The sequence below is a fragment of the Bipolaris zeicola genome, assembly GCF_000523435.1.
Source record: "Bipolaris zeicola 26-R-13 unplaced genomic scaffold scaffold_63, whole genome shotgun sequence".
Taxonomy (NCBI): domain Eukaryota; kingdom Fungi; phylum Ascomycota; class Dothideomycetes; order Pleosporales; family Pleosporaceae; genus Bipolaris; species Bipolaris zeicola.
The window spans coordinates 84,408-112,058 of NW_006912112.1; the positions used below are offsets into that span (position 1 = coordinate 84,408).

The window sequence follows — 27,651 nt, forward strand, 5'->3', positions numbered from 1 at the left end:
ACTGCCGCGGCCAACGTCAGGGTTCACGCGCTAGCACCTGCTCCACCAAAATTTTGTGACCAAGCAAGCCACTCCACCAACACCGACATCAACTTCGAGCCACACCACATGGCGGCCACAAAGGACAAGACCAGCACCGGCCGTGCCAAGCGCGAGCTCAACAGCGCCATTGAGCCGCCAGCTAAAAAGGCGAAGCTGCTCGACAATACCGACAACGAGGGCTCCGACAGCGACGACGGTCAGGCATCGCTCAAGATCAACGAGGACTATGCGCGCCGATTCGAGCACAACAAGAAGCGTGCTGAGCAGTTCAGGCGTATGCTGATGCCCTATCCATTGTCAGTCTACCGCTAATTGGATACAGTTGAGGAAAAGTACGGCAAAGACAAGGCCTTCGCCAACGGCGACGATGACGAGTCGGAAGACTCTGAGGAGGGCGTAGAAGAAGACGATGCAGCTGATCTGCTCGACGAAGACCTCGATGAACAAGTCAATGCCACTCTCCAGGCTCTGCGCGCAAAAGACCCCCGCATTTACAATAAAGAAGTCAAGTTCTACCGCGATCCCGAAGAGGGCGACGATGGCGCAGAAGACAAGAAAAAAGAAAAGCCCATGACACTCAGAGACTATCACACCAAGAATCTCCTTGAGGGCAAACTCACTGTCGATGAAGAGGAGGATGCGCCGCCAAAGACATATGCGCAAGAGCAGGAAGAGGCCCGTCAGGACCTCGTCAAGGCTCTGGATGCTGCTGGTGATGGTGAAGACGACGACGACTTTATCGTTGCTAAGGAGAAGCCCGAGAAGCCCAAGGACGACCGACCCAAGATTACAGCAGAGGATGTTGAGAAGGCCGACCAAGATCCAGAAACCTTCCTGTCTAATTTCATGGCTTCCCGCGCCTGGGTGCCCACCAAGTCTGCCCGTTTCCAACCGCTCGAGTCGGATGACGAAGATGAGGATGCCGCTGCCGACGAATGGGAGAACTCGTACAACCTATACTTTGAAGACACTACCGGCGCGAACGAGAAGATTATGACATATGCTCGTGACGCTGTCGCAAGCACTACAGTGCGTCGAGACGAAAAGAGTGGCCGAAGAAAGGCTCGTGAGGCTGCGCGGGCTAAGCGTGAAGCTGAGAAGAGAGAGAAGGAGCAGGAGCTTGCACGACTGCGCAAGCTCAAGGTTGAAGAGATGGAGAACAAGGTCAAGCAGATTCGCAAGATAGGAGGACTGAGCGGCAGAGATTTCAATATTGATGAGTGGAAAGACGTGCTAGAGGCAGACTGGTCGGATGAGCAGTGGGATGCCGAGATGCAGAAGCGCTTTGGAGATGCCTACTATGGAGAAGAAGAAGAGGGCAAGAAGAGCAAGAAGCCAAAGAAGCCCAAGTTTGACGACGACATCGACATCAAGGACCTGGTCCCCGACTTCAAAGACGACGAGGAAGAAGAGCAACCGAACCTATCCTCCGACGATGAAATGGCCGACGCTGACGCCGACGAAGAACAAGACGACGATGATGACGACGTAGAAGATCCAACAACCGGCACCTCCACCAAGAAATCCTCCAAGAAGCTCAAACAAGAGCGCGCAGAAGCAAAATCAACAGCTCGCCGCGACCGTCGCCTAATCGAGAACCTCGTCAACCAAAGCCTCGAATACGAAGCCGCCCTCGCCGTCAAACCCTCCAAGGCAGCCTCCCGCTTCCGCTACCGCGAAACATCACCCACATCATTTGGCCTTACAGCCCGCGACATCCTCCTCGCCGATGACAAGGCCCTCAACGAGTTTGCGGGTCTCAAGAAACTAGCCACCTTCCGTGACCCAGTCAAGAAGAAGAAGGACAAGAAGTTCTTGAGCAAGAAGGCACGAATCAGGCAGTGGCGCAAGGATACATTTGGCGATGCCGAGGGGCCAAAGGGCGGGTTTGAGGCGCTTGTTGGTGAGGAGACTGCGGCACCGAATGATGATGTTCCGGTCAAGGAGAAGAAGAACAAAGAAAAGAGTGAGAGCAATATTGTGGAAGGAGAGAAGAAAAAGAAGAAGAGGAGTCGTAAGAGGAAGCTTGCTCCTGTTGAGCTTTAGACTTCCTGTTTCTTTCCTTTCCTTCCTCAATGCATTTCATTGATGTTGTATGTTGGGTGGGTTCTCACTAGATACCAACACAGAGTATTCATTTAGTGACTTCCAATACGAAGAATAAAAGGTTTCTACTACGTCAACACTTCGCTTGAAGCAGTTCAAAACTCTACAAATATGATCACCTCACTCTGATTCTGAAAATGAACAATGGAATAGTTTTTTTCTATTGATAAGCTATTTCTCCCGCCTAGCAAGCGTCTGCTGGTCCATCTACTACATGCCACAAATCCAGCAGGCCCCAGCTCTTTCCTCGTACCCCATTCGGAAGGTATTATATATCATAGAAAAGCAATGGAACTATCGAAAGCCGCAACCCGCGACCAAAGCACTGCATTGGACCGCCCGACGCCAATCGACTCGACATGGATTTTTGTCCATTTTAAGGAGAGGAGTTTTGGGTGTGCCACTGTAACCGTGATATCAGACGGAGAAACGGACGTGTTGGGTATGGTGATGTCGCACAGTCATGGCACAGAGAGCCAAAAGCGACTACTGGTCGTCAGCGTCATCAGGCTGGTCGAAGAGAAAGTTGGCGGCCAGCTCCTCGTTCTTGTCGCACGCAAAGTATGCCTGGATAACCAGATCACGCTCAAACCCGAGGCGACACAGGCGCTCAATAGCCTCGCGCTCCTCTTCCGTGACGGATATGGCCTGGGCGCCTGGTGGCAATGGCGCATCCTCATCCGCGTCCTCTGCGAGCAATTGCAGGAACTGCTCCGGGTTGGATGCGATCATCTGAGCCAACTGTGGGTTGCCTGCGCCTACTTGTTGCAGGATGGGCTCAAGCATTTGGGGCTGCTGTTGCACCACCTGTCGTAGCTGCTGGAACTGGGGGTTGTTGCGCAAGAAGTCGAGAGAGTTGGCGTTGAGAGCGCCAGCGCCAGCACCTCCAGTACCACCAGAGCGAGCACCGCCAGCACCACCCCGGTTTTGGGCAGCGGCGGCAGCCTCGAACAAATTCATGGGTTCATCGCCTCCAGACGAAGGGTTAGCTTGCGCAGTCGCACCCGCATTTCCGCCAGCAGGCGTGGGCGAGTTGGGTGCACGGGCTTGTGTTTGTTGCGCCTGCTCCTGTAGTGCGCTCTCGGGAATACCCTAGACGAAGGTTAGAATAAACTTAACCAAGCTGGAGCGCCACTCGTCTTACCGTCAGCAGGTACTCAACCGCGCGGTCGGGGTTGAAGAAGGCGGCGCGCATGGCCCGGTCAATGTCAGCCCTCGCGAAACCCATGCTCTCCATGTTGGCAATAGCGGCCTCACGTTCGCCACCCATGGTCAGCGCCGATGGGTCATTGAAGCGCTCGCCCGATGCCTGTGCGGGCGCGGGCGAAGGTGTAGCGGGGGCGTTGTGCGTGGTTGATGATTGAGTAGGAGCTTGGGGAGCTGAGGGTGTTTGGGCTGGTGCGGGAGCAGGTGTCGAAGGCGCAGCTTTACTTGAAGATGCAGCAGGAGCGGCCTTTGGCTTGGAGACCATGCAGACAATGAAGCCCTTCTCCTCAATGTTGTACGACTCGACCGTGTTGGCATCCTGGAGGATCTTGCCTGTTTGTTTGTATCAGCGATCGTGGTGGCCACGAGCATGGTAGAAAGCTGTGCAAGCTTACCGGAGTAGATGAGCTTTTGCTGAGGGACTTCCCAGCCCTTTTCTGCTTGGATCTTGGACTTGAGTGCGCCAATCTGGTGAATGTGTTAGCTGGGCCAGGGGCAGGGCCAGGGCCATGTGCAAGGCGTGGCGGGCGCTGCATACCGTTTCTGAAGGCTCGGCCTCAATGACGAACTTGTTCTGCTTCAGGTCCTGCACGGGCGTCAACTAGGGCTCTCTGGCACCGCTGGCTCGAGCAGACGCGTACCTTGAATGTGATCTTCATCTTGGCGGTTGGTGCGTGGGTGGTTGAAGATGGCGCTGGGGATGGGCGGGGTGCTCTTGTAGGTGAGGTGGGGATGATGAAGCTGGTCTTGGCGCGATGGCGCAGTGGAAAGCAGTCGTGGTGGCAGGCAGAGCGCGATGGCAAAGGTAGAGAGAGGCAGGCAGGAGAGAAGCAGGCTGCACGTCGGCTATGTATCCAAGCTACAGGCGTTTGTGCCTGGTCGATGGTATGCTTGCGAAGTTAATAGAAATGTGCTGCGCTGGTTAGGCAGAATCTCTTGTCGTCAACCAGCTGAGTGGGGACCCTCTTTGACAGACAGACACAGACACAGACACAGACACATAGATGCACCGCCACAGTTCGCCGCGGCGGTGAGTGGCGCAGCGCTAGGGGGCGTTCCTGAGGCGCGTAGGCCATCGTACTCCGAACACAGTTGATCGACGAGGCGGATAGGTGGCTCACGTGACGGCGAGTCACTGGACCTCGCATACTAGTACAAACCTACGACTCATACTAGCACACACCACCCACGCGCATGTACGTATCCACCAACTTACGACATTACATGTACATGTGTTTGTAATACACATGTACTTACTTTCCACCCCTCCAACGGCCAGAACGGCCTGCCCGCCCGGCAGTGACGCAACAGCAGACAGAATGGCCCGCGTCCTCATCTCTACCCCGGCCTAGCGCTGCTGGCATCCGTCCGCTGTCCCCGGCGCGCATCCACCATGGCACGCGTCAACACCACTCCAAAAAACCTGGCCGGACTGTTGTCATCACACATCAAATCGCCCTTTCAGCGACTGCACGTCCGCCGCATCGTCCCTTTTTTTGTGTTTCAATCGCCCATGAGTCGCCTTAGACCGTCATGAGGCGAGAATGTTGTTTCACGGACTCGCCACGCCCGTAGTGCGACTTTCGCCAATGGCATGTACTGTCATGGCTGCACTGCACGCTGCACTGCGCAAGGCACACTATCGACCGTCCTACATACCTGTCCCCCATCTCGCGCATCGCGCCCTGCCTGCGACATAGTTCATGTACTTACTTGCAAGCTGGGTGCGGCAGCTCGTCATTCAACAAGGCTCATCCGCCCAGCCCTGCCCTGCCCTTCAGGGTTGTTTGTTGTGCTTTTGCCGAAAACAAGGCCAAAACAACGCGTGAGGAAATGAAGGGCTAAACTTACCGCAGCTCCACACTACAGACTATGACAGCTAGGCCCTGGCACCGTTTCCACCGCCCTACAACCCTTCAGCTGCCTGTCCGTCTCGGTTTCCCATTGGTCGCTGCCCCTTGTGTTTCGAAAAGACAAACCGTTTTCCTTTTCGCCTCAGGTGCAGCCCAAGGGTTGCCAGCCTGATTCAGATGATCCTCGTGCTCCCTTCACCGCTCCTAGGCCAACTGCCTGCAGTCGATAATGTTAAAGTTGCGCGGATGCGGACGTGCTTCAGGCTCCGGTAATCATGCGTCCTGGAGTCGTGGTGCTGTGTAATGCTCGCTCGGTATATGCCTGTCTTCGCCTAAACATGCTAGTAGGGGTTTCCCCGTCCGTCCTACGCGTGTTACAGGCCTGCCCACGAAACAATGGGCCACCCACATCCGCCTTCTGCACCGGCTCTGAATTTATTATTACTTCTTGTCCCTCCCCACACCCTTCCCTACCTTCTTTACGCCGTCAGCTTGTCCTGCATTCGCCCCTGTGGCTCTCAGCCAGTCGCCAACCATACCCTCATTCTTCTCCTTCGTCACTCTCTTTAGTCTCACCACCCCGACCACCCATCTCTACGGACACTCGCCATATCCGGCATAGATCCGTGTCAGCTACGGCCCATAAACGGTTCACCCAGCTATAGTACCTGCACCTATACAGCCGCATCATTTCCTCGAACGCGTTTACCTCCGCGCCTGCTCGGTTTCGCGCCTCCCCACAGCAACAAGACTGGGGGCTTTTTGTATCTCATCCTAACAGTTCCACTTACATTGCCGCATCCTCCTCGCTTCCCCCAAGAGGACGACCGCCAATCGACAACCATTTCTTTTTCTGGGCAAGCTGGTGCTATATTATCATCCTACTTGCTGCCGTCTTGATATCTACCCTGCTGCAAGATCCTACAACCCCTTTGTCGACCATTCCTCCGAAGCCTTCCGAGGCCGCTTGCCCGTACCTCGACAGTACTTGCAAGTCCTTCCGGACAAAGGCCTACTTCTTTTATCAGTCATGTCACAGTCTCGAAAACTCTACCTTGTGCTTGTCGGTGTTGTTGCCTGGTCAAGTACAACAGTGGACGCAGTCTTATCCATATTCGAGGCAGCGTCCTTGTCATCTGCTCACTCTTCCTTGGCCAGCATCGCTGCCACGGCAGGCACACTCGATCTCGTCTCCCTTTGCTGCATTGGTTTCTACACCCTCTATAATGTCGGGAACGTACGCGGCGCACTGGAGCGATCGGGGAAAGCAAGCAAGGCTCTCATAACCATCAGTATTCTACTATCAAGTGTGGCATTGATCGTCTCGCTTGTATTGATCATCGTGATCAAGTCAAGGTGGGACGAAATCACTGCCACCTCTCCGGTTGCACCCGTCTCGAACTGGAGCAGTCATGTCTCTACACAAATAGCGCTGTGGATCATCTCATGCGCCAGCCAAGTCATTCTATACACTTCCTCTCTGTGGAATCGTAAGGCTCAAAAAGTTCAAACTGTCGTTACGTCCGGCCCCCGAGACTCCGTCATAAGTGAGCTGCGAACACACCGCCCTAGCGACTTGTTCTTGGGCAAAGCTGTTGAGCCATCATCGCCACTGGCTGCCCACCACCGTCCGGAGGCTATGGGATCACTGCCCTCGCCTACTCTGTCTATTCAGTCGTCAAAATCACTTAAGTCATTCCGAGAATCGCTTCGTCATGTAGTGCGACCCGTTACATCACGCACGACTTTGATCAGCCAGCGATCATTTAGCCGAGATGGGGCCCCTAGCATTTACTCAAATCGGCAATCTTCGGATACCATCTCACACTCGGATGGATTCGATAGCTGGGATACTAGCGGTGTAATTATTCCAACACGCGACGTTGTCCTCCAGCAAACGATGCCATACAAGGGCACGACGTTGGAGCCCATTCCTGGAAGCCGACCAAACTCACTTGCACGGGCTCTGGACGGTTCTTTTCTTTCCGAGCTTCCTGAGGAAGATGACGAAGAATTGTGCCCGCCTCCCAGGATGATGCCAGACGTCTCTCGGCCACCTAGCCCTGCCGTCAGTGAAGCTCATATCCATCCACTGTTTAGGTCGGAAAGTCCATCAGGGCTACCACCTCCAGCTGCTACGCCAGGCACTAGCATCATGGCTAGCCCTTATTCGAATCAGGCGATCGCATGCCCTCCGCGATCATTCAACCGGATGAGATCGAGTAGCCAATTGAGCCAGACGAACACGATCAATAGTCTTCACCATACCAGGAGCTTTACCCACGATCGTCCAGGAAGTACAGGGTCCAAGTCAAGGAGCCCTTCACCTCCAAGCCGCGCAATTACGCCTCCGATTCCCGATTTTGTATTGAACACCTCTCCCCGAACTAGCATCAACGGCTCTCGGAGAGTCAACCTTCAGTATTCTCCCGACCGATAAAGAGCTGCATCTAGTCACGAATCGATACTACGGTTGTTGAAGTGATGCAGTACTTGGTCAAAAATTTCACGTTTTTCTATGCTTGTATGATACGATTCCCCCAATTCCCTGTATTCATTTCTCCAATGCTTTCTCTGTTTTGCGAGCTCTCGCCCGAGGGCTTGATCGAGCTTTCAGCGTTTCCTCAGTTTATCCCTTATTAGGGCTCCAGCATATGGACTGTCGAGCAGACCCAAGTAAAGATTTTTTTTATTGTAGTACCTATTTTTATTAGTCATGGCGGGAACACTGGAAGACGACCAAGACAAAAGCTATAGAGGCTCTTATGCCTAGTGTTTCAAGAATTGAAATCTGAACACTACCAATACAAGATACATAATACCTATTCAGTACAAAGATCTACCATCTGCAAACAACTCTTTGGTGCCTATAGTGATCGCTTCTTGCTACACGAGACCCTTCCACACCGTACTTTTCAGATTCAGCAAGCGTACCTTATCCTTGGGTATTAGTCCCATGAAAGATCTAGGCTTTGCTGCAATACCACGAGTCAGTATCATATCCGTTTCGCACGCATCCTTTTTGTGAAAGAAAACACAAATAAACTGTTAACCTAGGCGATCCTACCCGGAGTAACCCAGTCGATCTCCGCATCTAGGGAATAAGGGGTGCACGGTCAAACTCTACGTGGATACCTTTGTTGCTAGCACGTTTCAATCTAAACAATGGTGGTGTACATGTGCGGACTGGAATGCCCGAATGCGGACGCGAACATGATTGCCCAGCTGTCGCACGTAAGAATGTGGCATCTTGACAGGACAGAAAGAGAAGTAGAAAAAACTACAAAAACAGGGTCCTCGTATTCGCAATAAATCTTAACCTTGTTGACGTGTTGTGAAGGCAAAAAAATTAAATAAGAAGGTTATTTATACGGTGTATACGGGGTTTCTTGCACACATGGCTATGCGATGTTATGGTACGTAGGGCTGTTTTGACACGCTCCCGCAGAGAGTTGCTTTTTCTTTGGCAGGCAGGCATTGTGCTGTTGTTTTTTCTCGTCATACGCCTTCCCGACCTCCACACCCGCGCTGAAGGGATAAGAATAACAGCACGGGAAGAAAAAAAGAACAAAGTTTCTGCGCTATACTGTTGACAAAGAGGATTGGCTGGGTTAGTAGCGTCCCCACAGTCGGTTTTGTAGAACAAAGGTTGTCAGTCTTGAAACGCCGCCTCTTCCCCCCCCCCCTAAAAAACTCACCCTGCTTTCATACTAGACGTATGCGTGTGCATCCCTCTTTTGCCACTCGCAAGAAAGGGCATGTTAATGTACATATATGTGCGAAGGAAAGAACTACAACATGGTGTTCCAAAAAAAGCGAGAGATGCATGCGTTCACGTTCTCACTAGACGGGTAGATGGCAACAAAGCAAAAAAAAGTTCAAACAAAGAAAAGGAATCCCTGACTCTTTTGCCGAACAAAGAAGCGTGCATTCTACTTACTCGATGAACACCCTTCATCACGAGACCCTTACTACACATGAGTAGCTGACAGGCGAGAGAGAGAGAAAAGGGGGAGGTGTTCACCATCCCCCCACAAAAAAATTGTGCCAATAAAAAGCCCCATCCCATATCCTCTTGTCAATAAAACCTTCTTGTTATTTATCACCAACCCATCTTCCCCCCTCTCCCCTTTCTTCCCGCCATTCTCAAATTCACCTATTCAATGAACTTCATTTCACGCACAATGTGAAAAGTTATAAAAAAAACCCCTCCAAGCAATCATATATACAGTCATAAAATCCATTCCTACGCAGAGAAATAGGGAGTTGGGAGTTGGGAAAGGTAAACAACAAGTAGTCATGCATGTTGTTGATGGGGGTGGTGACGATTCCGGGAGGATCGTCCCGCCCTAGACTTAGCCCGGGTTGCTTGTGCTTGCGCGCGCGCGGCTAATGACGTGCGACGTGAAACCTGTATGAAGCAACTAGGGAAAGCTTCCAGAAGCACTGGGCAGCGCACGCCTCTTTTTTTTTGCTTCTATTTGTTATGTAAATGTTGCTGGCGGGAGACTATGGGTCGCAATATGTATATATATATATATATATATATATACTTAGATGTTGTGTGGGGATGTGAGGTGAGGTGAGATTTTAAAGGGTCCAGCAGGTTGTCGTCGTTGTCCTTTTTTGCTTTGGGTAAGGGGCGAATGATTGCAATGCATGTTAATTTGGGACTTGCCCGTTCTTGGGGGGCTCGCGGTGGCGAATGGGCAGTTGCATCTAAGGGTAGGATAAGGGGGTGGAGGGGGAGTAGAGTGCATAGTATCTAGCATCTACTTCTTCAAGTATATATACAACGGGTTCGTTGCTATATAGTGGTGATGAACAAGTTTGATTGTTAGATAGTTGGCCAGAGATGATGGGCTGGCGGGCGGCTACGCAAAAGGGAAAGGCGGCGCTGTCATTCGTGGGAAGCATTCTCAAAGGAGTTTGGTGCGAGCAAGCCAGACCAAGGATCTCACAAGAGCTTCATCTTCATGCGCCGGAATCAACACCGTTGCTGCCACTCCTTCGACAAGGCTTCTGGGACCTGCTGTACAGTCTGCTGCTGCTTCTTCCGTCTTTTCCCTTTGCCCCCGGTGTCTACGCATCTTGTGTTCGTCTGGGCGCTTCGACTGCAACTCGGCCACACGGAGCATTTCGTTTTGCAAGGTAGTCTGTTACTCTTGCCGTCCATCTTTGCTCTTCTTGACGAGAAAATCGCGTTTGAAGGTGGACGAGAGGTTGCTATCTTGTCCTGTTGCTGTTCCATGTATTTCCGGTCTAGTGACTCGGGTTTCGCATTCCGTTGTTGAGCAAGTCACGGTGGTACCTGGAGCCGGACTGGTGTACGGGTAAGTACCTCATCTTTCACCACGTAGCATTTGTAAATCGGCCTCACAGTCAATCGTCTCGCTCGATTCTTGTCTGCGAAGCGTATGACGAGCAGATGCGATATATTCCATCTTTGCCTCCTGATACTACTATCACGACTATGCTGACACGTCTTGCTTACAGACCCGACGATCGCCGTGTCACACGTGCAAAGCACCAACAAGACCAGTCACGGAGTACATACCACAGTATTTCGACTGTAAGTATTCATCTCAATGTTCCGAAGCAGGCCGTTGGCGTTATGCTGCATTCCAGCACCAAGGCCATGACAAGCTAACGACTGGGTCATCAAAGGTGTCAGCCCCCAAGTGCCCGCCAACAGCAATGCCGCCACGACGAAAGTCGCAGACGGGCGGAGCCATGTCTGCAGCATCGTTGAAAGGCTCAGGTACGTCCGAATTGCCATTTCCAACGGCGTCTCCATGTTCCCCATAGGGTTATGCTAACCTTGGCATAGCCGCTAGCGCATTGTCTAATAAGCGAAGTAGTCTTCAGGGTTCGAAGACATCTCGCCTTGCTCCTTCAGTACCATTCCAAATGACAACGCGTCGCGGTGCAAAAGGCACATCTAACCACACAAGCTCCGCGGGCCCATCTAGCGCGAGCTCTGGCAGCCGTCGCAATTCTCTGGATGAGAACGCGCAAAACGAGGATGCGACTGGCGACCATGAGGATGCGCGACCAGCCAAGCGCAGCCGAACATCGTCCGATGCTGGTTCGCCGCAAAGATCTAATGGCTCACTCGACAACAACAGCAACACGCCCATGAATGGCACGCAAACCCCAGAGCTGCAGAAACCCGCCTCTGGCGCGACTTCGTCGGCCCCTAAAACGGCTGGCAAAAAGAGGCGCGCATCCGACGGCTCCACTCACTCGAGCAAAACACGCCCAAACAGTGTTCTGACCCGGGCCCAAAGCGATGTTTCTGAGCAGCAACCGCGCAAAAAGCGCAAGACAAAAGAAACGGCTGCAGACACTGCCGCCGACCAACCCCCTGAGTTGACTGATGCTAGCACTGCCCCCAATTCGCCAGAACACATGCCCGATGTTGATGGCAGTCAAAGCCTGCACAACATCCTGCCAACCAGTGGCGATGCCCCTGCAAAGTCCAGCAGGCGCTTGCCTGGTCGTCGGCGCCAACCGCATCCGGACATCAATGTGGAGACTGATTTACGGCGACAGCTCAACCTGAAGATGAGCTATCGCAGTCTTGCAAAAGTCCAGAAACTTTTACTCGAAGAGCTGGCCACCCGCACTACTAAGAATTTGGAAGACGATCCCGACTTTCACAAAAAATGTCCTGAGTACGAGGCTGTCATGGCCCAATTGGACCAGCGCCGCGACGCGCGCCTGGATCAAGTCAATGCCATGCGCACGTATCGACTCGAGCAAATGGAGCGAGTGCGTATTGCTGAAGAGCACATTCAAAGGGAGCAGTACATCAATCGATTCCGGGAATTGCAAGATGACTTTGTGCTGCAAATCTATTTCCGCGCAAAGCAACTGGAGCGGGAGATGAAGGGCCAAGATGCTAACGCGACCGATGACGAGGACAATGTTCTCCCGCCTACATATAGCGATGAGCCCCATCATGCAGAAGATGACCGCATTGGATCCAAATTTGCTTCACGCAGCAGAGCTTATGTTGAGGCAGACAGGGAGTTGGAGCACGAGTCCATCCGTAAACGGTTCAGCCAGGCAAGAGCTGCTTTTGTTGAAAAGGACGAAGAAGCCGATGACTCTATAGAAGATGTTGCCGGTGGATTTGCGAGGTTTGACGGACCAGATCGCACGGAAGCTATTGCACATTACAACATCAACAGCCTTGCTGATGCCGCATACGAAGTCGAGAGAACACCGTCGCCACAACCGGAAGAGCCAAAGCCCGAGGTCATTCCAAACGAGCATGCTGCTCTACTTATGATGCTTGCAGACGTTTCCTCTAACCAACCCCGGAGTAGCACTGTACCAAAACCACCTCTTCATTACCCGCACCCACAACAGCAGCCGCCTCCGCCATCAAGGACTAAGACGCCCGTGATCAAACAGGAGTACACGAAAGAGAAGACGCCTGAGATTGCTCCATCAGCAGGGCCACAGGGCATACCATCTCATGCTGCACGTAGTACCCCTGCCGAAAGCACACAGCCAGCGGCAGATCAAAGCCATGAGATTCGTCGCTCTGAACCATCCGAAAACACGCCCGCAAAGGAACCGGATGTGCCAGCAAAATCGACACCAAGATTATCTACGCACAGGATCATGGACATACTGAACGATGACCGCGAAGTACCTGTATCAAGAACACGAGAACAGCAGCAATCAGCTCAGGAAAAGACCACTTCTTCAAAGCACGAGCCATTGGCCCATCGCCGCACAACATCTCGAAGCGATGCCCTGCGAGTGGATGCTATGGTGAACAAAGAAGAACCGCCTATCGACCAAGCACTGATGGATGCGTTGAGCGGGCCAGCTCGACCACCGAGCAACCCACCTTCATCGCCGCCTTCGAATGCTCAGCCATGGCCACGAACAAGTGTTCCGCCAACCCGGGAGTCAGAAGAGTCGCTGCGTCGTCGGGATCCTCTGCAGAAGATCAGGGAACTTTTGGACAAGAAGGCCCGCGAGCGTGGTCGCGAGCCGCCGGATCATTCGAGCTATGTTCGACCTCCTGTATTTCCTAATCGGCCAAACCCTCAGCCTCCAAGTGGGCAAGACCGAGGCGAAGTAGCAGCTTACGATCCAACACGACCATCTACGGGACTATACGATTCGCTACCTGGTGGTTCGTACTCATATGCATCTCGGCGAGAGTCGCACGAGCAGGCAGCTCCGCACTGGGAGCATGATAGGCGGATGAGCGGGTCTCAACCAACTCAACATTCAGCAGCGTCTCCGTACCAAAGTCATGCTGCACATTCCCATTATGGTGAGCACAGTAGGTCAGGGCCAACTCCACCAACGCACCAGAGTCCCTATGCTCCACCTCCTAACTCGTTGCCACTGCCACCGAAGCCACCCGGACCCCCGCCGCCTGCTATCAACTACCGCTTTGCACACTATGATCCTGCCCCACCTCGACCATATCCACCACAATCACCAAGTTATCCGCCTTCTTCTTCTCACCCGCCACAAAGCGCCGCTCAACCGCAATATCCGAATCCATACGGCAACCCACCATCCTACCAAGGTGGCTACATTCCACCTCCAGGATCCTTCCAAGCACCACCACCTCCCCCGTCAAGCATGACCTCATACCAGCCCCTCAAGATTCATCAATACGGAGGCCAGCCCATTCTCCCTGCCAACATGGCACCACCTCCACCTCAACACAACGGACCACCACCGCCCACGCTACCATTTATCGGCCAAGGCGCGCCTCCGCCCCCACCAAGCCATGCCTCATCGCAATCACAGGGGTCACAACAAGCTTACTCCCCAACACATCCCCACCCACCTCCTCTCCAATACGAACAGCAGCCGCGGGAAACGCAATCACAAAACGGTACTACCTCGGAGCGTTCGTCTGATTCGCAATCCAGACCCAGACGGCCCTATCGAAGTTACCACGCCCCCGGCACGCAGTTTAGGAGTTATCAGGGTCCAGCTGAGCAGAGGAGGAGAGGAGGATAGAAAAGTCGGGGTGAAGCGTTGATAGTATGTGTACGTGTGTTGGGAAAGGAAAAAGGGGTATACAAAATTAATCCTCTTGTTTTATTGAATATCATGACGGTATGAAAGGCGGGGTGGAGAGTTGGTCGTATCTTGTTCTTGTTCTTTTTTTTTGTGTGTTTTTTTTTGTATTTGTTGTTCAGCATAACTTGAATCTTTTCATTTTCTTTGTTAACTGTCATTCTTTTCAACAGGGTGGGGATTTTCTTGGGAACTCTTTTTATAACTAGCCATTCGGGTCCCCGTGGATTGAGTAGAGGAGGACTTGGGTATTTATTAACTATTACTTACTACTTACTATTATTATTTTATTACTTTTGTTTGTATACTTTTGGTCTAGGTAAGTAGCGAGGGTGAGGGGGGGAGGACAAGATGTAGCATTAAGATAGCGGTGCATTGGAAATAGTATATACGTTTTTTTTGTCTTGTATATGTTGCTGTGTGTATTCTGGAGAGAAGTGAATGGTTGGGGCTTTACTTTTTTTTATATGGGATTTCTCCATGGGAAAGGGGAAAGATGAGGGGTTGTTTATTATCATTTAGAAACATACTCATTTTTTTTCAAACCGTGGGATACGACAAGAAAAGAAAGAGAAAAAAAAGATATATGCCACACGCGACTCTCTCGCATCTCCTTTGTCTATATTTTTTTTAAGCTGCAAAACTGGGGATTAAGAAAAGAGAAAGGGAGGGGAATCAAGTATATGGTTATAATTCCATGGTCTTTTTTTTGCCCCTACTCATATAACTAGTATTTTTGTGAGTCCAAGGTACATAACTATCTCATCAAGCACATACATACCATCAACACTTTCAAATTCTACAAGACTCTCTATTCATCTTTTTTTTTAAAAGAAAAAGGGAGGGGTATCAACACCATCAAAAATTCGCACGAGCACTTCGCACAAATCCACACCTTCTTCCCTTCCCACCTCCTCCGCTCTCCCCCAAATAAAACAAGACAAAATGAAGCTACACTCTACACCTTCCTCCTCTTTACCCTGGGCGTAGGCGTCCACTCCCTCCCCTCCCTCGCCCCAAATCCCGCCGCAGTACTACTATTATGCCTAGGCGTCGCTCCACCGACCCTCTCAAACAGTCTTTGAGCCGCAGGCGTAAGATCGGCTTTACCCTTTCTACCGGGTGTCTGACTCGCCATAGCCGCAGGCGTCGAAGAAGCAATGCCTTTAAATCTCGGGGTTTGAGAAGAAGAAGAAGAAGAAGAAGAAAATATGCCGAGACCTGATCCTATTGATGATGATGATGATTTATTTGCGAGGTTGGCGTTGGAGTTAGAAGAAGAGCGGTTTGCATTTATTTTATCCACCATTCTATGTAGCATTTTCTCGCGGGAGGAGGATTCGTTCATGGTGAAGGGTGTGGCTTTGTTGGCGCTGTTCAGACCGTAGCGTTCGAGGAGGTCGGTGGGTGCGTCTGCTTCATCGTCGTCGGATGGTGGGTGTGCGTCGACAAAGGCGTAGCCATTTACGCGGGGTGTTTCGCTGCCGGTATAGCCTCCTTCGCTGGGGTTGAGGCGCGGACGCCCGGCGATGGCGTCGCGGACGGCAGAGAGTGTGGGGCTAGAAGGTCTTTGAGGTTGTTCGGTGTCGGGGATAGGAAGGCGTGTGTTGTTGTATACGACTTGCTTTGGTGGTGCGAGGGACTTGCTTTCTGCGACTTGAACGCGTGTGGGCGCCCATTGTTCTACACTTTCGGGGCCAAACATTAGACTGTTGATGGCTGTATGTCTGTGTCCGGTTGGTGCCGCTGGTCGCTCGTCGAGGTCTTGGCTGGGTCGTGTGCTGAGGACCAGTTCTTTGCCTTCTGATTCTGCGGCTCTTGCTTCGATGACTTTCTGTTGGGCTATACGCTGTTTACTTGCATACATGTTGCCCTGTCGTAGCCACACGTTCTTCTCGAATCTGGCCTTGTTTTGCTTATCGACAATCTGGCTGAAGCTCTCCTGGTCTTCGCTCGTGTATTTGGCTTGGAAAGCCCCCAGACTCATATTCAAATCCACATGGTCCAACTTGCCCAGTTCTTGGTCTACTTCTTCTGTTTCACTCTCTGCCACGGTAACGGGTGTATCTGCACCCCATACACTCGGCGTCTTGTCCCCAGATCCACCCGCCTTCTCGAACCTTGTCCTTGCTGCCATCTTCCGCTGCCCGCTCGGTACAGGCGTCATGACTTGTGTGAGCTTTTTGCCCGCCTCCCGTATCCATGCCCGGTCCTTGCTCTCGACGGCGTTCAGGTACTCGCGCTGTGCGTCTGCTTCTGCCAACCCGGGGAAGAAGTCACGGCGGATGATGTGTGAGATTGCGGAGACATATGTATCTTCGTCAAGAACCACAGAGGGACGCTTGATACGCTTCGGCGCAGGAGGAGGCGGCATGAGGGCATCGGACGCGTTGCGCTTTGTGAGCGCTGTTGAGTTGGAGGCGGACATGGCGCGAATGTGACCAAACTGGAGGCTGTTGAACGCGGTTTGAAGGACTGTAGCTGAGGCTTTGCAAGGCCTAAGATACAAAGCGTCGAGGGTTGGTCGTGAAGGGGTCTGGAGATTTCGACATGGGTACTGTGTTTGTGTAGGTGCGTGAGTCTGGCCGGTCGCAAAGTGACGTTCTTGGTCCATTATATCTTGGCGTCGGCAGATGGCTCTACCGCCTTCAGCCCTATCGCCATTCAGATCGCAGGTGAAAGTAAGTACATCTATCTAGCTAATCACAGGCCATACAAATCAATTGAAAAAATACTTCGAGGTCTTTCTATACACGGCATGTATCGATTCTGATTCCAAAGGAACTTTGCTTTTAAAACGCCCTATCTCCTGTCTGGACCCTATACAGTATCTACTGTACAAAGGTCATCGTCCAGACACTGTCCCATCCTAGCATGGCAACCGTAGCTCAAACATCTCTCGACGCCAGTATTGGCGTTGTTGCCTTTTTTGCAAATGCAATAATGCCCTCTTTCCTCGGCGATTTTTTGTATACCTCAGGCGCTTTTGTTAAGTACCTTAGTGCTCGAGACGTTGCTAGGCGAACATCAATGGACTACTGAAATTATGCATAGTGAAAATACACTTGTTCGTATCCCAAAGCGCTCCTTTAGTAGAAAGACTCGACCATGGCGTCCTTGTGCGTGGTGTTGATGTTGGCAGGGCCATTGCCCTCGCCGAGCCTGAAAACTGATTCGACGACCGAAAGTTCAGTAGCGGTGGTGTCGAGACCTACGCATCGTGTTAGCCTATTTCATCCACTCCTTTTGTAGTATCTTTACTTACCAGTAACGGCCATCCAGTCGTTGACGACCATTCCAGCGCCGACAACAGCGCTACCGCGGTTCACACTGCCTGCAACAAGCGGAACCTGGAGCAAACTTGACAGCTCATCCTGGTCCTGGATACTGGTCTTGGGGTGGACAATGCCACCCTGATTGCTTAGTGCCATGTAGCTTCCGGTGAGCACGTTGTCAGCAATGGTTTGCCTGAAAACCTCAACGCCCAGCACATCTGCTATTATCTCTTCCGTCTCGCGCTCAATGTCCGGGTGGACGAGGGCGACGTGGTCGTTGCAGCATATGACGTTACCGAGAGCGGATAAGCGCTCTTCTATCCTCTGAATTTTGACTTCATCGGGTATGGAATTTCGCAGGTGCTGGAGTTCTTGGTCGGTGGTGGTGGTGGGGACAAGGAGGCCTTTCTTGTTGCTATACAAATGTTAGTCGCAGAGCTCCCCATATTCTGCAAAATGCCTCAAAAAGCTAATCCACGTACCCAGCTGTCAATCTGCCGACTATTCTGGTTCCGGCGATGGTGGCATGGCAAATGGGAATGACATCCTGAAGTTCGGCTTCGAAGACACTGTTTTGCCACCGTCAGTATCGCTGCTTTTTTTTTGGAGGAAATTTTTTGTCGCAATAAGTGCGCACCTGTAAAAGTTCTCGCTCGCGCCGACTGCGACAATCGCATATGCGTTTGTGAGAGTAGAAAAGACACCAACTTCGTTGGAGTTTTCAAATTGCGCGCGGACAGCCATGATTGCTAGTTTCTCGGTGTAGGGTGTTCGCAAGGGTTGTAGAGGTGAAGGTTTGTGGTTGGAGAGTAGGGCAAGGGGTAGAAGCGCGCAGCTATCGAGCTGATTGTGTTGTTCTGCAGAAACTGTGAAGAGGCGTAACTATTTTGTAAAGAGCGACATCATTTAGCCCCGCTACTTGATTAGGACTAGTGCGGCGGGCGCTATTTCGACTCATCCTGAGTGAACCTTGCGAGGGTCTGGCTGCCCTGTCTCGGCGCATCCAAATGTCCATCTTGGGCAAAGTATGGCTGTGACTTGTAAAGAGTCATCGACTGAGCCACCGCCACGGTTCCAAGGCGAAGAAACAGCCTCATCACGGGGCATGATGTAACCATTTGGCAGACTCTCAAAAATCCACGCTCAGGCCCTCGGCACATGGCAAAAGCGAGTCAAGGTCCCGACAAGGCGTACGCCAGTGCAACGGGTGTCGTTTTCTGAACAGCGCGGACATTCTAGAGCCTTCCCTGGGCGACTGTCACCTTCATTTCCATGAAGGCCTTCCCGCGACGCTACTCTCCTCGCCAATGCTGCCTCCTGGCTTGAACCTGGTATCCCTCGCCTTGACATGATTCACGCATGTAAACAATCACTAGCTGCCGCACCTTGATGTCACTCATCGCGATTGACATGTCGTCGATCAATTCGACACGAACTGACGTGCGCTTCTTCAAGCTCGCACCATTGCATTAATATTTGATTAGGGGACCAATGCACGGATAAGGCCCTACAACAGATTTACAGCCACCAGAGATGACATCCCCGTCTCACATCAATTAACCCTTCCAAAAAAGGTTACACAGGTGGCAGGTAGAAAGCAATGGATACGATGACAGGTAGAGAATACATGGGTAATGATATTTTGCCATGGCAGCAGTGCCAGACAGATGATAATACAAATGGGTAATACGCTCACGGAGAGCACAAACAAGCCGAAAACAGGAGCAACGCCCGCTAAACCGCTAGAATGCCGCGTAAGGATACGCTTCCCAAATTGAAGGTAGAGCAAATACAACAAAATGAAAACAAGACCAGACACTGTCCAGATACCAGACAGCCAGCCCAAGGTGACACCAAAGGAAATGTCGAGCAGAGCGTTTTGTGTCGAGTGACGCGACCAAGAAAAAACATTAACGTGTGTGATGGCATGATATGTTCGTAAAGCGGTTCGTTATGTAGAAGGATATCCCGTGCAACGGCACATGTACATGACCAAGAAGGCCGCTGGTAGCGGCCCATAGATCAAGAGCTTTTGTTGCCGACAGATTGTTGGCGAAAATACACTGTGGAAATGCTCAAGTGGGAGTCACTCAAGTCATGCGTGATGCGAGAATGGCCAACGCAATGATGACACCAATCAGGAGCGTGCCGACTCCAGACATGACGCGATTCAGGTTGCGCCACCAGGTCGCTTTTTGGAAGGCTTTGTCGTCCACCGGGCCCACGGACTGGGCAAACTGCTGCTCCAAATCGGCCTGGCTGGAGGTAGAAGCACCAGCCATGTGGTTTGGGTTGAGAGGCAGGGGGAGGAACGAGGCAACAATCCATGCTGTTTTTTTTAATTAGTATGTGTTCACTGACATTATTAGGGTTGAACCGAATGGGAGACTTACACAGAGGGCAGATAAATCCCAAACAGAAGAGCAGGATTTGTCGGTTCTGGCGGCCAAGAAGCGTAACATGAACATCGGCGTCGAGAGATGGTGCGTTCCACGCACTGTATCGTGTATCTCCTCGGCGATCGGTGCGGAGATGTGGTGTCGAGTATTGCCTGATCTGGTACATACGAGCACCAGCTCCGTGGGCTGCACCATCAATGGATTGAGCGTCGTCGGCAAGGGAGACGGTGTCGGCGAACGATGCAGCTCGGTGCCGTGGACGGTTTCGTGGGCGGTAAATGTTGGGCGGGTAATTGCTCTCAGAGGGTGTATGTGACCGTCCACTCTGTGACATTTCCTGCACTACACTTTCCGCATACTCTGACTCCGGGGCACCTCCCGAGATTCGCTCGCCCTTCTGGTAGTAGGCTCTTGCCCATGCAGGAATGTTGTTGGCGAGGAAAATGGACACGCTGGACTGAGCGGAAACTGGTCGAGACGTCTCGTCCATGGACATGCTTTCGACGCTGTTGGCCTTGCGCAGATAGCCCGAGTTCTTCACGCGCAACGGAACCGATGAAGGCAATGGCGAGATTGTGTCTAGGTGTTCGCTGTTGTTGTCATCGAGCGAGCTCTTCGAGGCCGGCGAGAAGAGTGGTTGGGGCACTGCCGAGTACTCAGAGTGTGCTTCGGAAGATGCATTGTCCAGAGACGACTGCGCGCTCGAGACCGTCTGTCCTCTCCGTCGTGGAATGTTTGTCCGGCCACTAGCACTATAGCTTTCCTGTGAATGCGACCTGGCCCCAAATGACCGCGAGCCTCGAGCGATTGAGCGCGAGTCGCGCTCAGATGCCGAGGGGATAGTCGATAGTTGGGAACTCCATTGGTGTAGCGACGAGCGGTCCTGCATCCGGGACACGAGGCTGGCTTGGTTCTGGGACTCAGCCCGCAATGTGCTGGACGAGGGCACGCGTACAATGGGGTAGTTGATTCGAACACCGCTCGCAAAAGAGACCGTGCTGGCTTCATGAGAAATTGGTGATGTAGTTGGCTCGATGCTAGTGGACGAAATATCAGAAAACGTTATCGAATCTGTGCTTTGTTGAGGCTTCAATACATGTTGTCGATTGTCAGTGTCACTAGTGAGTGCAGAACGCCCTGCTTGAAAGTCGGAAGACGGGGTTGATTCGTCGCCTTGTGGTAGCGGGGGCCCGATACTGAGACGCGACGTGTTTCCACCATGGCCAGAAGAAGATGGGTGGGCGGCGAGGATGGTTGAGGCAAAGGATGCAGCAGAGGCCTTTGGGGTCAATGCACGGTTGCGACTCTCGAACGAATCACCACCAGACGAGGAGGGAGGGACAGCGCGGATGGTTGGCCTCTGGCTGCGCGGCTCCTCTTGAAGTACGTCGAGGGTGTCGCCATCGTCAAACTCTGGTGGGGGTGACGACGGGGCAGTGCTGTCCTGCGAGAATCTTACAGATGAAGGGGTAAAGGCAGAGGATACAAAAGTATCTTCCTCTGACGTGCTAGTTGCGGCTGAGTGCCTGACACCCTTTTTCCGTGACACAATTGGCTGTGGTGTCTGCACCCGGCTGGCCTCGAACTTTGCAACGACACTGGCTACCTGGCTGTTAGATGAAACGCGAGACCCTGGCCTCTCGGGTCTCTCGAACCCATAACCCGGCGCATGACGGGGTGGAGATAGAATCTGCGAGGGTTCGCTGGGCACTGGGTACTTTTGATAGATGTCATCGGGAGTGTCGTGCACTAGGCGGATTGTGGGACTTGAGTGCTGATTGGCCTGCGAGTTTGAGCGTTCGTGAAGCGGTCTTCGGACTGGGGAGGAATCCTTTGATGGCGATTTCGGGGGCGAGAACCGGGGGCCTTGTGGAAGAGTTAATGCGGTTGGCGTTTTGGCGCGTTGGTTTGATGAGGACATGCTGCTGCGCAGGCAGCTGTCGCGGTGGTGGTGGTGTAGTTGTTGTTGTTGAAGTTCTTCTTGATGTTGTTTTTGTTGTTGGGGGTGCTGGTGTTGGTGCAGGCGCAGGAGCTGACTGGGTGGGTCGGATGTCCAAGGCTGTGGGATGCAGGCTTGCGAAAAAGTCGAAACGGGGCATTAAGGATAAAAAGGCGCAGGGTGTAAAAGATTGTATGTGAAGGGGTGCAAAAGAGCGACTGAAAAGCTAGAACATGTCAAAAACGACGAAAAGAGTGGCGGCCCGTAGGCGATTAAAGATAGTGGGTGGTTGGAGGAGAGGGAGGGAGAGGGAGAGGGAGAGGAGAGGAAAGCGAGCGACGGTGGGCGGAGAAGAGGAAGCGGAACAGAAGCAAGGGAAGGACGGACGTTGACAGGTTGGCAGCAGCTCGGCCTAAAGAGGGTTCGTGGCTGGATATGCAGATGCAGGTTCGCGGGCTGCAGTGCAAGTGGGATCCTCCAGTTGGCAGCAGCTCCGCCCAGTAGCCGGTGCAGGCGGTCAGGCTCAGGCACAAGTACTTGACGCGTGCACAAGCAGCAGCAGCAGCACCAGCAAAGCAGCACACGGCCCAGCACCAGCCCGTCGACGGTTTAGCCGTGAGCGACAACAGGCACGAGGCTGTGGTTGAGCGTGCAAGCACTGTATGCACTGGCGACGATGCGACGTGAGGCTAGACGCGCAGTCTGCTGGCCGCCCCGATGCTCTCCAGGAACCCTCGTCCGGCCAGGCTCTCGACGTATTGGCGGGCAAAGGCACAACGCGACAACGCGAGTCGGCGGGCGAAATGATTGTAATTACAGCCGACGCAGCCAGTGACGACGGACGGGAGGGCGCTGCAGGGGGAGGGACGCGCCGGGGGTTTCAAGCGGATGGATCCAAGCCAGAGTGGGAGAGAGGCTGCCAGTGGTGCCAGTGGTGCCAGTCCAATTCGAGTCGGACCGGCCGGTGTACAAGTGGAGTCGAGTCGAGTCGGGCGAGGATTAGCTGATTATCGATAAACGAACAATGGCGGCGAGAACAACGAACCGGTTCAACCGCTCTCGCGATATTGCGACAACGCGGGGGGCAGATTGCCAGGCCATATAAGTACAACTCTCCCACAACACCAACCCGTTCGCAGGGGGGCGATAGCGTGTTTGACTGTTGGCGCTGTGCTGCTGTTCAGCGCCTTCTTTTTCGTCGCACTCGTCCCCAGTCTGCCATGCCACCACCACCCACACGCTGGCGCGAGGGTTTCAGCGCCCTCCACGCCGTCTATCAACGACACGTCAAGGGCGGTAAGTAGCGATCCATTGGCCTGTGAGCCTCCCCTTTGTCTTTGCCGTGCGCTTTTCTTGACGCCTGCCCCGGCCCCAGTTCCGCCTGTCCTTCGTCTCCAGCTCTGCAAACGTGTCGAAACATGGCCCTCGCCTCTAACCTGTCGTCAGTATCCCAGCCGCCCGTCCTCTCCGCCAATGCTGCAGCGCTTCTGTCGGTATGTTTCATCCTCGCGCACCCACCACCACTGCCGCCTGCACTCGCTGCACACTGCTCCCGCACTAAAAATATACCACCCACTGACGCGTGTGTTTCCCAGGCTGCCTATGTCTTCATCTACGTAATCCCCTTTTACCTCTCCTCCGCCACCAGACCTTCCGTCTCCCTCTCGCGCGATGCTCCCTCGTCCATCCGCGCCAGAGTCCGCGCCGTGACCTTTTCCACCCTTCTGTGCACCCTCATCACAGTAGTCCTGCTCCACCGCCATGATGTCGCCATCCCGCAGATCCTCGCTCTCCTTGGTTTGTGGCCTGTGTCGCCCATGGACACCATCCGCACCATGCTCCTAGTCGTCATTCTCTTTGCAGGTCCTCTGTTCGAGAATGGCATAGTCGACGGTGATTGGCGAGACTGGATACAGCTGAATGGCCTGCACCAGTCATTGAGCAGTTGGATCGGGTACAGGAACTTTGTAGTTGTACGTCCCCACAGCGTACCGTAGATCTCCCTTCAGCCCGCCTAACTTCACCAGGGACCCGTCAGCGAAGAGCTAGTTTGGCGTTCCCTTATCGTGCCCCTCCACGTCCTAGCCCGCTTCTCCGGCAAGCAGATCGTCTTCCTGACCCCACTCTACTTTGGCATTGCCCACGTCCACCACCTGTACGAGTTCCGCATCACCCACGCTCAGGTCCCCCTCGCCTTGGCAATTGCCCGTTCCCTCTTCCAGTTTACATACACCTCGCTCTTCGGCTTCTTTGCCGCCTTTGTCTTCGTGCGCACCGGCAATGTCTACTCGTGTGTCTTGGCCCACGCCTTTTGCAATTGGATGGGACTGCCGCGCTTCTGGGGTCGCGTTGGTGTCGAGGCTGGTGTGCCCATTGGTCCCTCAGACGTCGCCAAAAAGGACGACGGTGATCCAAGGGCCGCACCTGCGTATCAGGGAAAGGGCATTGCATGGACTGTAGCATACTACCTCATCCTGGTAGCTGGAGCTGTGGGCTTCTACTACCAGTTATTCCCGCTGACCGAGAGCAACCATGCTCTGCCTGTGACACTGACCAGGACGTAATGGTTTCATATTGCTTCTCCCGAGAACCGTCACCTGCGTCGCGCAATGGCCCACCAGTTGTCCTTTTCGTATCCCGACTCGAGCACAACTCCGCCCGCCTGCTCAATATCGCTCTCAAGCTCGCCTTTGCGATATAAATGATAATACCTCAAAAATGTCTTGTCTCCTTCGGCCGTCTTCCCCTTCTCTTCGCTCCCGTTCTCTTGCATCACATTGTCCTTGTTCTTTTTCCGCTTTGCGTCCTTCTCCTTCTTCTGCTTCAGCACCCATGGTACCATGACATCCTGCTCGTGGCCTTCGTCCCAACCGCGCCGGCTGTCTTTCTGCTCAAGTGCCCATACGTAGATGAGTGCCTTTCCTCCGGTTGTGCTCATGTCAGCAGTTCCATTTCCATGGCTAGATTCCTCGTGACCTGATGTCGACGGCGGTTGCAGGAGATCCAAAACACTCTTGACAGCCTCTATTCTCCGCTCTGGCGTAGACAAGTGATGCACAACGGCAATGGATATGGCAAAGTCGAAAATGCCCTCTGGATGCGGGAGAGCAAGGTTATCCGCCACGACTACATCGTGTGGTTCATGCCGTCTGGCAATCTTGACCAAATTCGTAGATCTAGAGTACTTGATGTGAGGTTCGGAACAGAGTAGAACAGTGCGGAACAAACGAAAGCCAGACCGTGTCCCTTTTTCAACAAATTCAACTCAGAATATGAAAAAGCAACACTCCCCAAACAAATACCCAAACAAATACCCAAACAAATGACGTACATAGCAACTGGAAGTGCTGTTCTTTTTTTTCGGACAGAATAGGAAAGACGGTGAAAAAAAAGAAGAGAAGAAAACTTACCGATCGCTCCCCACAATCCACACTTTATCATTCACACCCAGATACTTGCCATTACCACACCCTACATCCGCCCCAATCGCCCCATCGCGCTGTTCGCGTAGGAACCGATCTACAATCGGCCAGGGCTGCATTTAACTGTATTAGCAAAGAAGCCTTGGCAATATATTCATGAAATTCATCAACCAATAAATTTACAGATGGTAGTAATAATTGTTGTTTTTTTATTGGATGAGAGAGAGAGAGAAAGGGAGGCTGTGTTGAACAGATACCATTATCGAATTTTTTTTGCTTTTTCTTACTGTAACGGGCGGGATGACACGAGATAGGCAAATGGAAGGGGGGGAAAGGAGAAGGAGGGTTAAAAAAACACAGACCTTATACCGTGTCGAAGAAAAGTGTTCGGCGATTTCTTCGTAAACAGCATGGACATGGGTTGCTTCGTAGGATTGGGGGGGTTCGTCTGTGTATGTCATTTGTGCGATGTGTTGGGGAGAGATAAAGGTTACGTAGTAAACGTAGGGGAGGAAAGAAGGAATAAAGGGAAAGGGGGGGGGGGGAAAGAAGGGTTGTAGTGAAAGTGTGTAAGTACGTTGTAAAGGTAAAGTGACTGCTGTGTGTGTTGCAAAGAAAAAAAAGGAGCCAATGAGGGGTTGAATCCTGATGCCAAGACACTATTACAAGATGGACTTTACCCTTATCTTGTTTCTTATGAAGTATACTAGAATAACCATTTCCTCTTTTGAAATTCAAAATGTAGATTTGATATGCAGAACTACAATCTCCTCCTCATGAAGCGGGATGAATCTACTCATCAAAACACTGACAATCCCCCACATCGCCTCCAACCCTCCACCTACTAACCATACTCGCACACCTCCACGCCACATCGGCCCGTGAGCACTGAAAAATCAAACTCCACATCCGCTCAACCGTATACCCAAAGTCCGGGGCGCTCATCTCATCCGGCCTTCCTCTAAGAAAACTTTCTTGATGCGCCCAGCTCTTCTCATCTACCAGCGCAGTCCACATATTCTCATATAAACTCTTATCCACACCACGAATGCGCGCTGCGGAGACAGCGAATTGGCCTTTGTAACTAAGTAGCACATGGTCACACTGAGTATTGGCGCCGTAAATCTTCGCGTACGTCTGCGGGACAAATTGGGTTTCGTCGGACCAGAAGAGGCGGTCGGAGCACGAGTGGCAGTTGCAGAGTGTGCCGACCCACGCGAGATCCAGGAAGCCGGTGCGGGAGCGAAGAAAGTAGTTTGTGATTCTTGTGTAGAATTCGCGGGGATTGTGGATTTCGGCTTGCAGGAAGAGAGTTTGCTGCGCCAGTGTGTCCCACCGGCGCAGGATGTGGTTGAGATAGGTTTCGCCTTCGCGGCCGATGTTGGGTAAGGGGAAGACTTGGTTTACGCCGAGCTGGGATTGGATATGGGAGGGTGATGCGCTGCTGTCTTTGATGTAGACTGTGATTTGAGCGTCGGAGAGGGCGGGGATGCGTTTGAGGTTGCGGAGGAGAGTGGCGATGCCGTCGAGGGGTTCTTTGTACATGCTTATTACAATTTCCATGGGGATTTGGGGGACGTAGTTGCGATCGAGGGCGACGGGCATGCGTGGCTCTGGTCGTTCTGTGAAGTTCAGAACGCCATATGCTATCCATAGAGAGGCGATGCTGATGCCGAGAAGATACTTCGAAAGAGACTTGGTGGGTAAGCTTAAACTCACTGAAGACGATCTTATACGTCCATATGAGTTGTAGGCGAACCGGGTATTGGGCAGTCGAGCAGGGGGCACACGAGACCACGCCCAGCTGCCAATGCACGTTGTGGCAAGCCAAAAGCAGCAGAACTGGTATATGTTCGTGTACGAGCGGCGGGTCAGGAGCGTCGAGTAGCATCCTGCAATGCCAGCGAAAACAGCAACAGTCAAAGCGTCAAAGATGTGATATACTGGGGCATCAATAGTATGAAGAGACGTACTGGCTACTTCGTCGTCGACAGGCAGCACCATTGACTTTCCCAGCTTCATTGCCATGGCAGTAGACACGGCGTTGACGCTGAGGAGCAGCCCGTTTCCGGCTCCAATGGCGAAAATGTGGCCGTTCAGGCCAAAGATTATTGCCGACAGTGCGCCTACCAGCGCCCCTGCGATGACATGCAAGCTCGCCTGATTCACATTGTTGGAAAGGACATCTGGCTGATGCATAATGGCAGTCTTCCAGAGGCCCCTTGCCACTCCCGCAAACACCATGGCCAAGATGCCCATGACCAGGCCGGGCACAGTGATTCGATATTCTGTCAACAAAAGACCAACGCTCGCTAGCAAGAGTACACACGTGGGAAGCATGTC

At 52.6% G+C, this 27,651-nt stretch overlaps 11 protein-coding genes across 11 annotated transcripts; 5 read left to right on the top strand and 6 right to left on the bottom strand.

The window, feature by feature from the left end:
* Positions 1 to 108: 108 nt before the first annotated feature.
* Positions 109 to 2,088, top strand: COCCADRAFT_36311 (uncharacterized protein; the record flags this gene model as incomplete). Its single annotated transcript, XM_007713570.1, has 2 exons — positions 109 to 316; positions 365 to 2,088. 2 exons carry the CDS (start codon positions 109 to 111, stop codon positions 2,086 to 2,088), a joined length of 1,932 nt encoding a protein of 643 aa, XP_007711760.1.
* A 546-nt stretch (positions 2,089 to 2,634) lies between these two features.
* COCCADRAFT_36312 (uncharacterized protein) lies at positions 2,635 to 4,013 on the bottom strand (the record flags this gene model as incomplete). Its single annotated transcript, XM_007713571.1, has 5 exons — positions 2,635 to 3,240; positions 3,293 to 3,687; positions 3,750 to 3,822; positions 3,893 to 3,940; positions 3,996 to 4,013. 5 exons carry the CDS (start codon positions 4,011 to 4,013, stop codon positions 2,635 to 2,637), a joined length of 1,140 nt encoding a protein of 379 aa, XP_007711761.1.
* A 2,224-nt stretch (positions 4,014 to 6,237) lies between these two features.
* COCCADRAFT_94749 (uncharacterized protein) lies at positions 6,238 to 7,647 on the top strand (the record flags this gene model as incomplete). The annotated part of the gene is made up of 1 exon (XM_007713572.1): positions 6,238 to 7,647. One exon carries the CDS (start codon positions 6,238 to 6,240, stop codon positions 7,645 to 7,647), a length of 1,410 nt encoding a protein of 469 aa, XP_007711762.1.
* A 3,257-nt stretch (positions 7,648 to 10,904) lies between these two features.
* COCCADRAFT_94720 (uncharacterized protein) lies at positions 10,905 to 14,213 on the top strand (the record flags this gene model as incomplete). The annotated part of the gene is made up of 2 exons (XM_007713573.1): positions 10,905 to 10,968; positions 11,038 to 14,213. The coding sequence occupies 2 exons, from the start codon at positions 10,905 to 10,907 to the stop codon at positions 14,211 to 14,213; spliced, it is 3,240 nt and encodes a 1,079-aa protein (XP_007711763.1).
* A 1,018-nt stretch (positions 14,214 to 15,231) lies between these two features.
* On the bottom strand, positions 15,232 to 16,701 carry COCCADRAFT_94758 (uncharacterized protein; the record flags this gene model as incomplete). Its single annotated transcript, XM_007713574.1, has 1 exon — positions 15,232 to 16,701. The coding sequence occupies one exon, from the start codon at positions 16,699 to 16,701 to the stop codon at positions 15,232 to 15,234; it is 1,470 nt and encodes a 489-aa protein (XP_007711764.1).
* A 661-nt stretch (positions 16,702 to 17,362) lies between these two features.
* COCCADRAFT_4594 (uncharacterized protein) lies at positions 17,363 to 18,292 on the bottom strand (the record flags this gene model as incomplete). The annotated part of the gene is made up of 4 exons (XM_007713533.1): positions 17,363 to 17,484; positions 17,539 to 17,963; positions 18,031 to 18,117; positions 18,186 to 18,292. 4 exons carry the CDS (start codon positions 18,290 to 18,292, stop codon positions 17,363 to 17,365), a joined length of 741 nt encoding a protein of 246 aa, XP_007711723.1.
* Positions 18,293 to 19,638: 1,346 nt separating this feature from the next.
* On the bottom strand, positions 19,639 to 21,868 carry COCCADRAFT_4595 (uncharacterized protein; the record flags this gene model as incomplete). The annotated part of the gene is made up of 2 exons (XM_007713534.1): positions 19,639 to 19,877; positions 19,942 to 21,868. 2 exons carry the CDS (start codon positions 21,866 to 21,868, stop codon positions 19,639 to 19,641), a joined length of 2,166 nt encoding a protein of 721 aa, XP_007711724.1.
* Positions 21,869 to 22,119: 251 nt separating this feature from the next.
* Positions 22,120 to 22,893, top strand: COCCADRAFT_25839 (uncharacterized protein; the record flags this gene model as incomplete). Its single annotated transcript, XM_007713543.1, has 3 exons — positions 22,120 to 22,150; positions 22,334 to 22,501; positions 22,580 to 22,893. The coding sequence occupies 3 exons, from the start codon at positions 22,120 to 22,122 to the stop codon at positions 22,891 to 22,893; spliced, it is 513 nt and encodes a 170-aa protein (XP_007711733.1).
* A 213-nt stretch (positions 22,894 to 23,106) lies between these two features.
* On the top strand, positions 23,107 to 24,450 carry COCCADRAFT_4596 (uncharacterized protein; the record flags this gene model as incomplete). Its single annotated transcript, XM_007713535.1, has 4 exons — positions 23,107 to 23,182; positions 23,333 to 23,379; positions 23,482 to 23,859; positions 23,914 to 24,450. The coding sequence occupies 4 exons, from the start codon at positions 23,107 to 23,109 to the stop codon at positions 24,448 to 24,450; spliced, it is 1,038 nt and encodes a 345-aa protein (XP_007711725.1).
* A 29-nt stretch (positions 24,451 to 24,479) lies between these two features.
* Positions 24,480 to 25,769, bottom strand: COCCADRAFT_94651 (uncharacterized protein; the record flags this gene model as incomplete). Its single annotated transcript, XM_007713575.1, has 3 exons — positions 24,480 to 25,062; positions 25,297 to 25,421; positions 25,671 to 25,769. The coding sequence occupies 3 exons, from the start codon at positions 25,767 to 25,769 to the stop codon at positions 24,480 to 24,482; spliced, it is 807 nt and encodes a 268-aa protein (XP_007711765.1).
* Positions 25,770 to 26,100: 331 nt separating this feature from the next.
* COCCADRAFT_25841 (uncharacterized protein) lies at positions 26,101 to 27,648 on the bottom strand (the record flags this gene model as incomplete). The annotated part of the gene is made up of 1 exon (XM_007713544.1): positions 26,101 to 27,648. One exon carries the CDS (start codon positions 27,646 to 27,648, stop codon positions 26,101 to 26,103), a length of 1,548 nt encoding a protein of 515 aa, XP_007711734.1.
* Between the last annotated feature and the right edge of the window lie 3 nt (positions 27,649 to 27,651).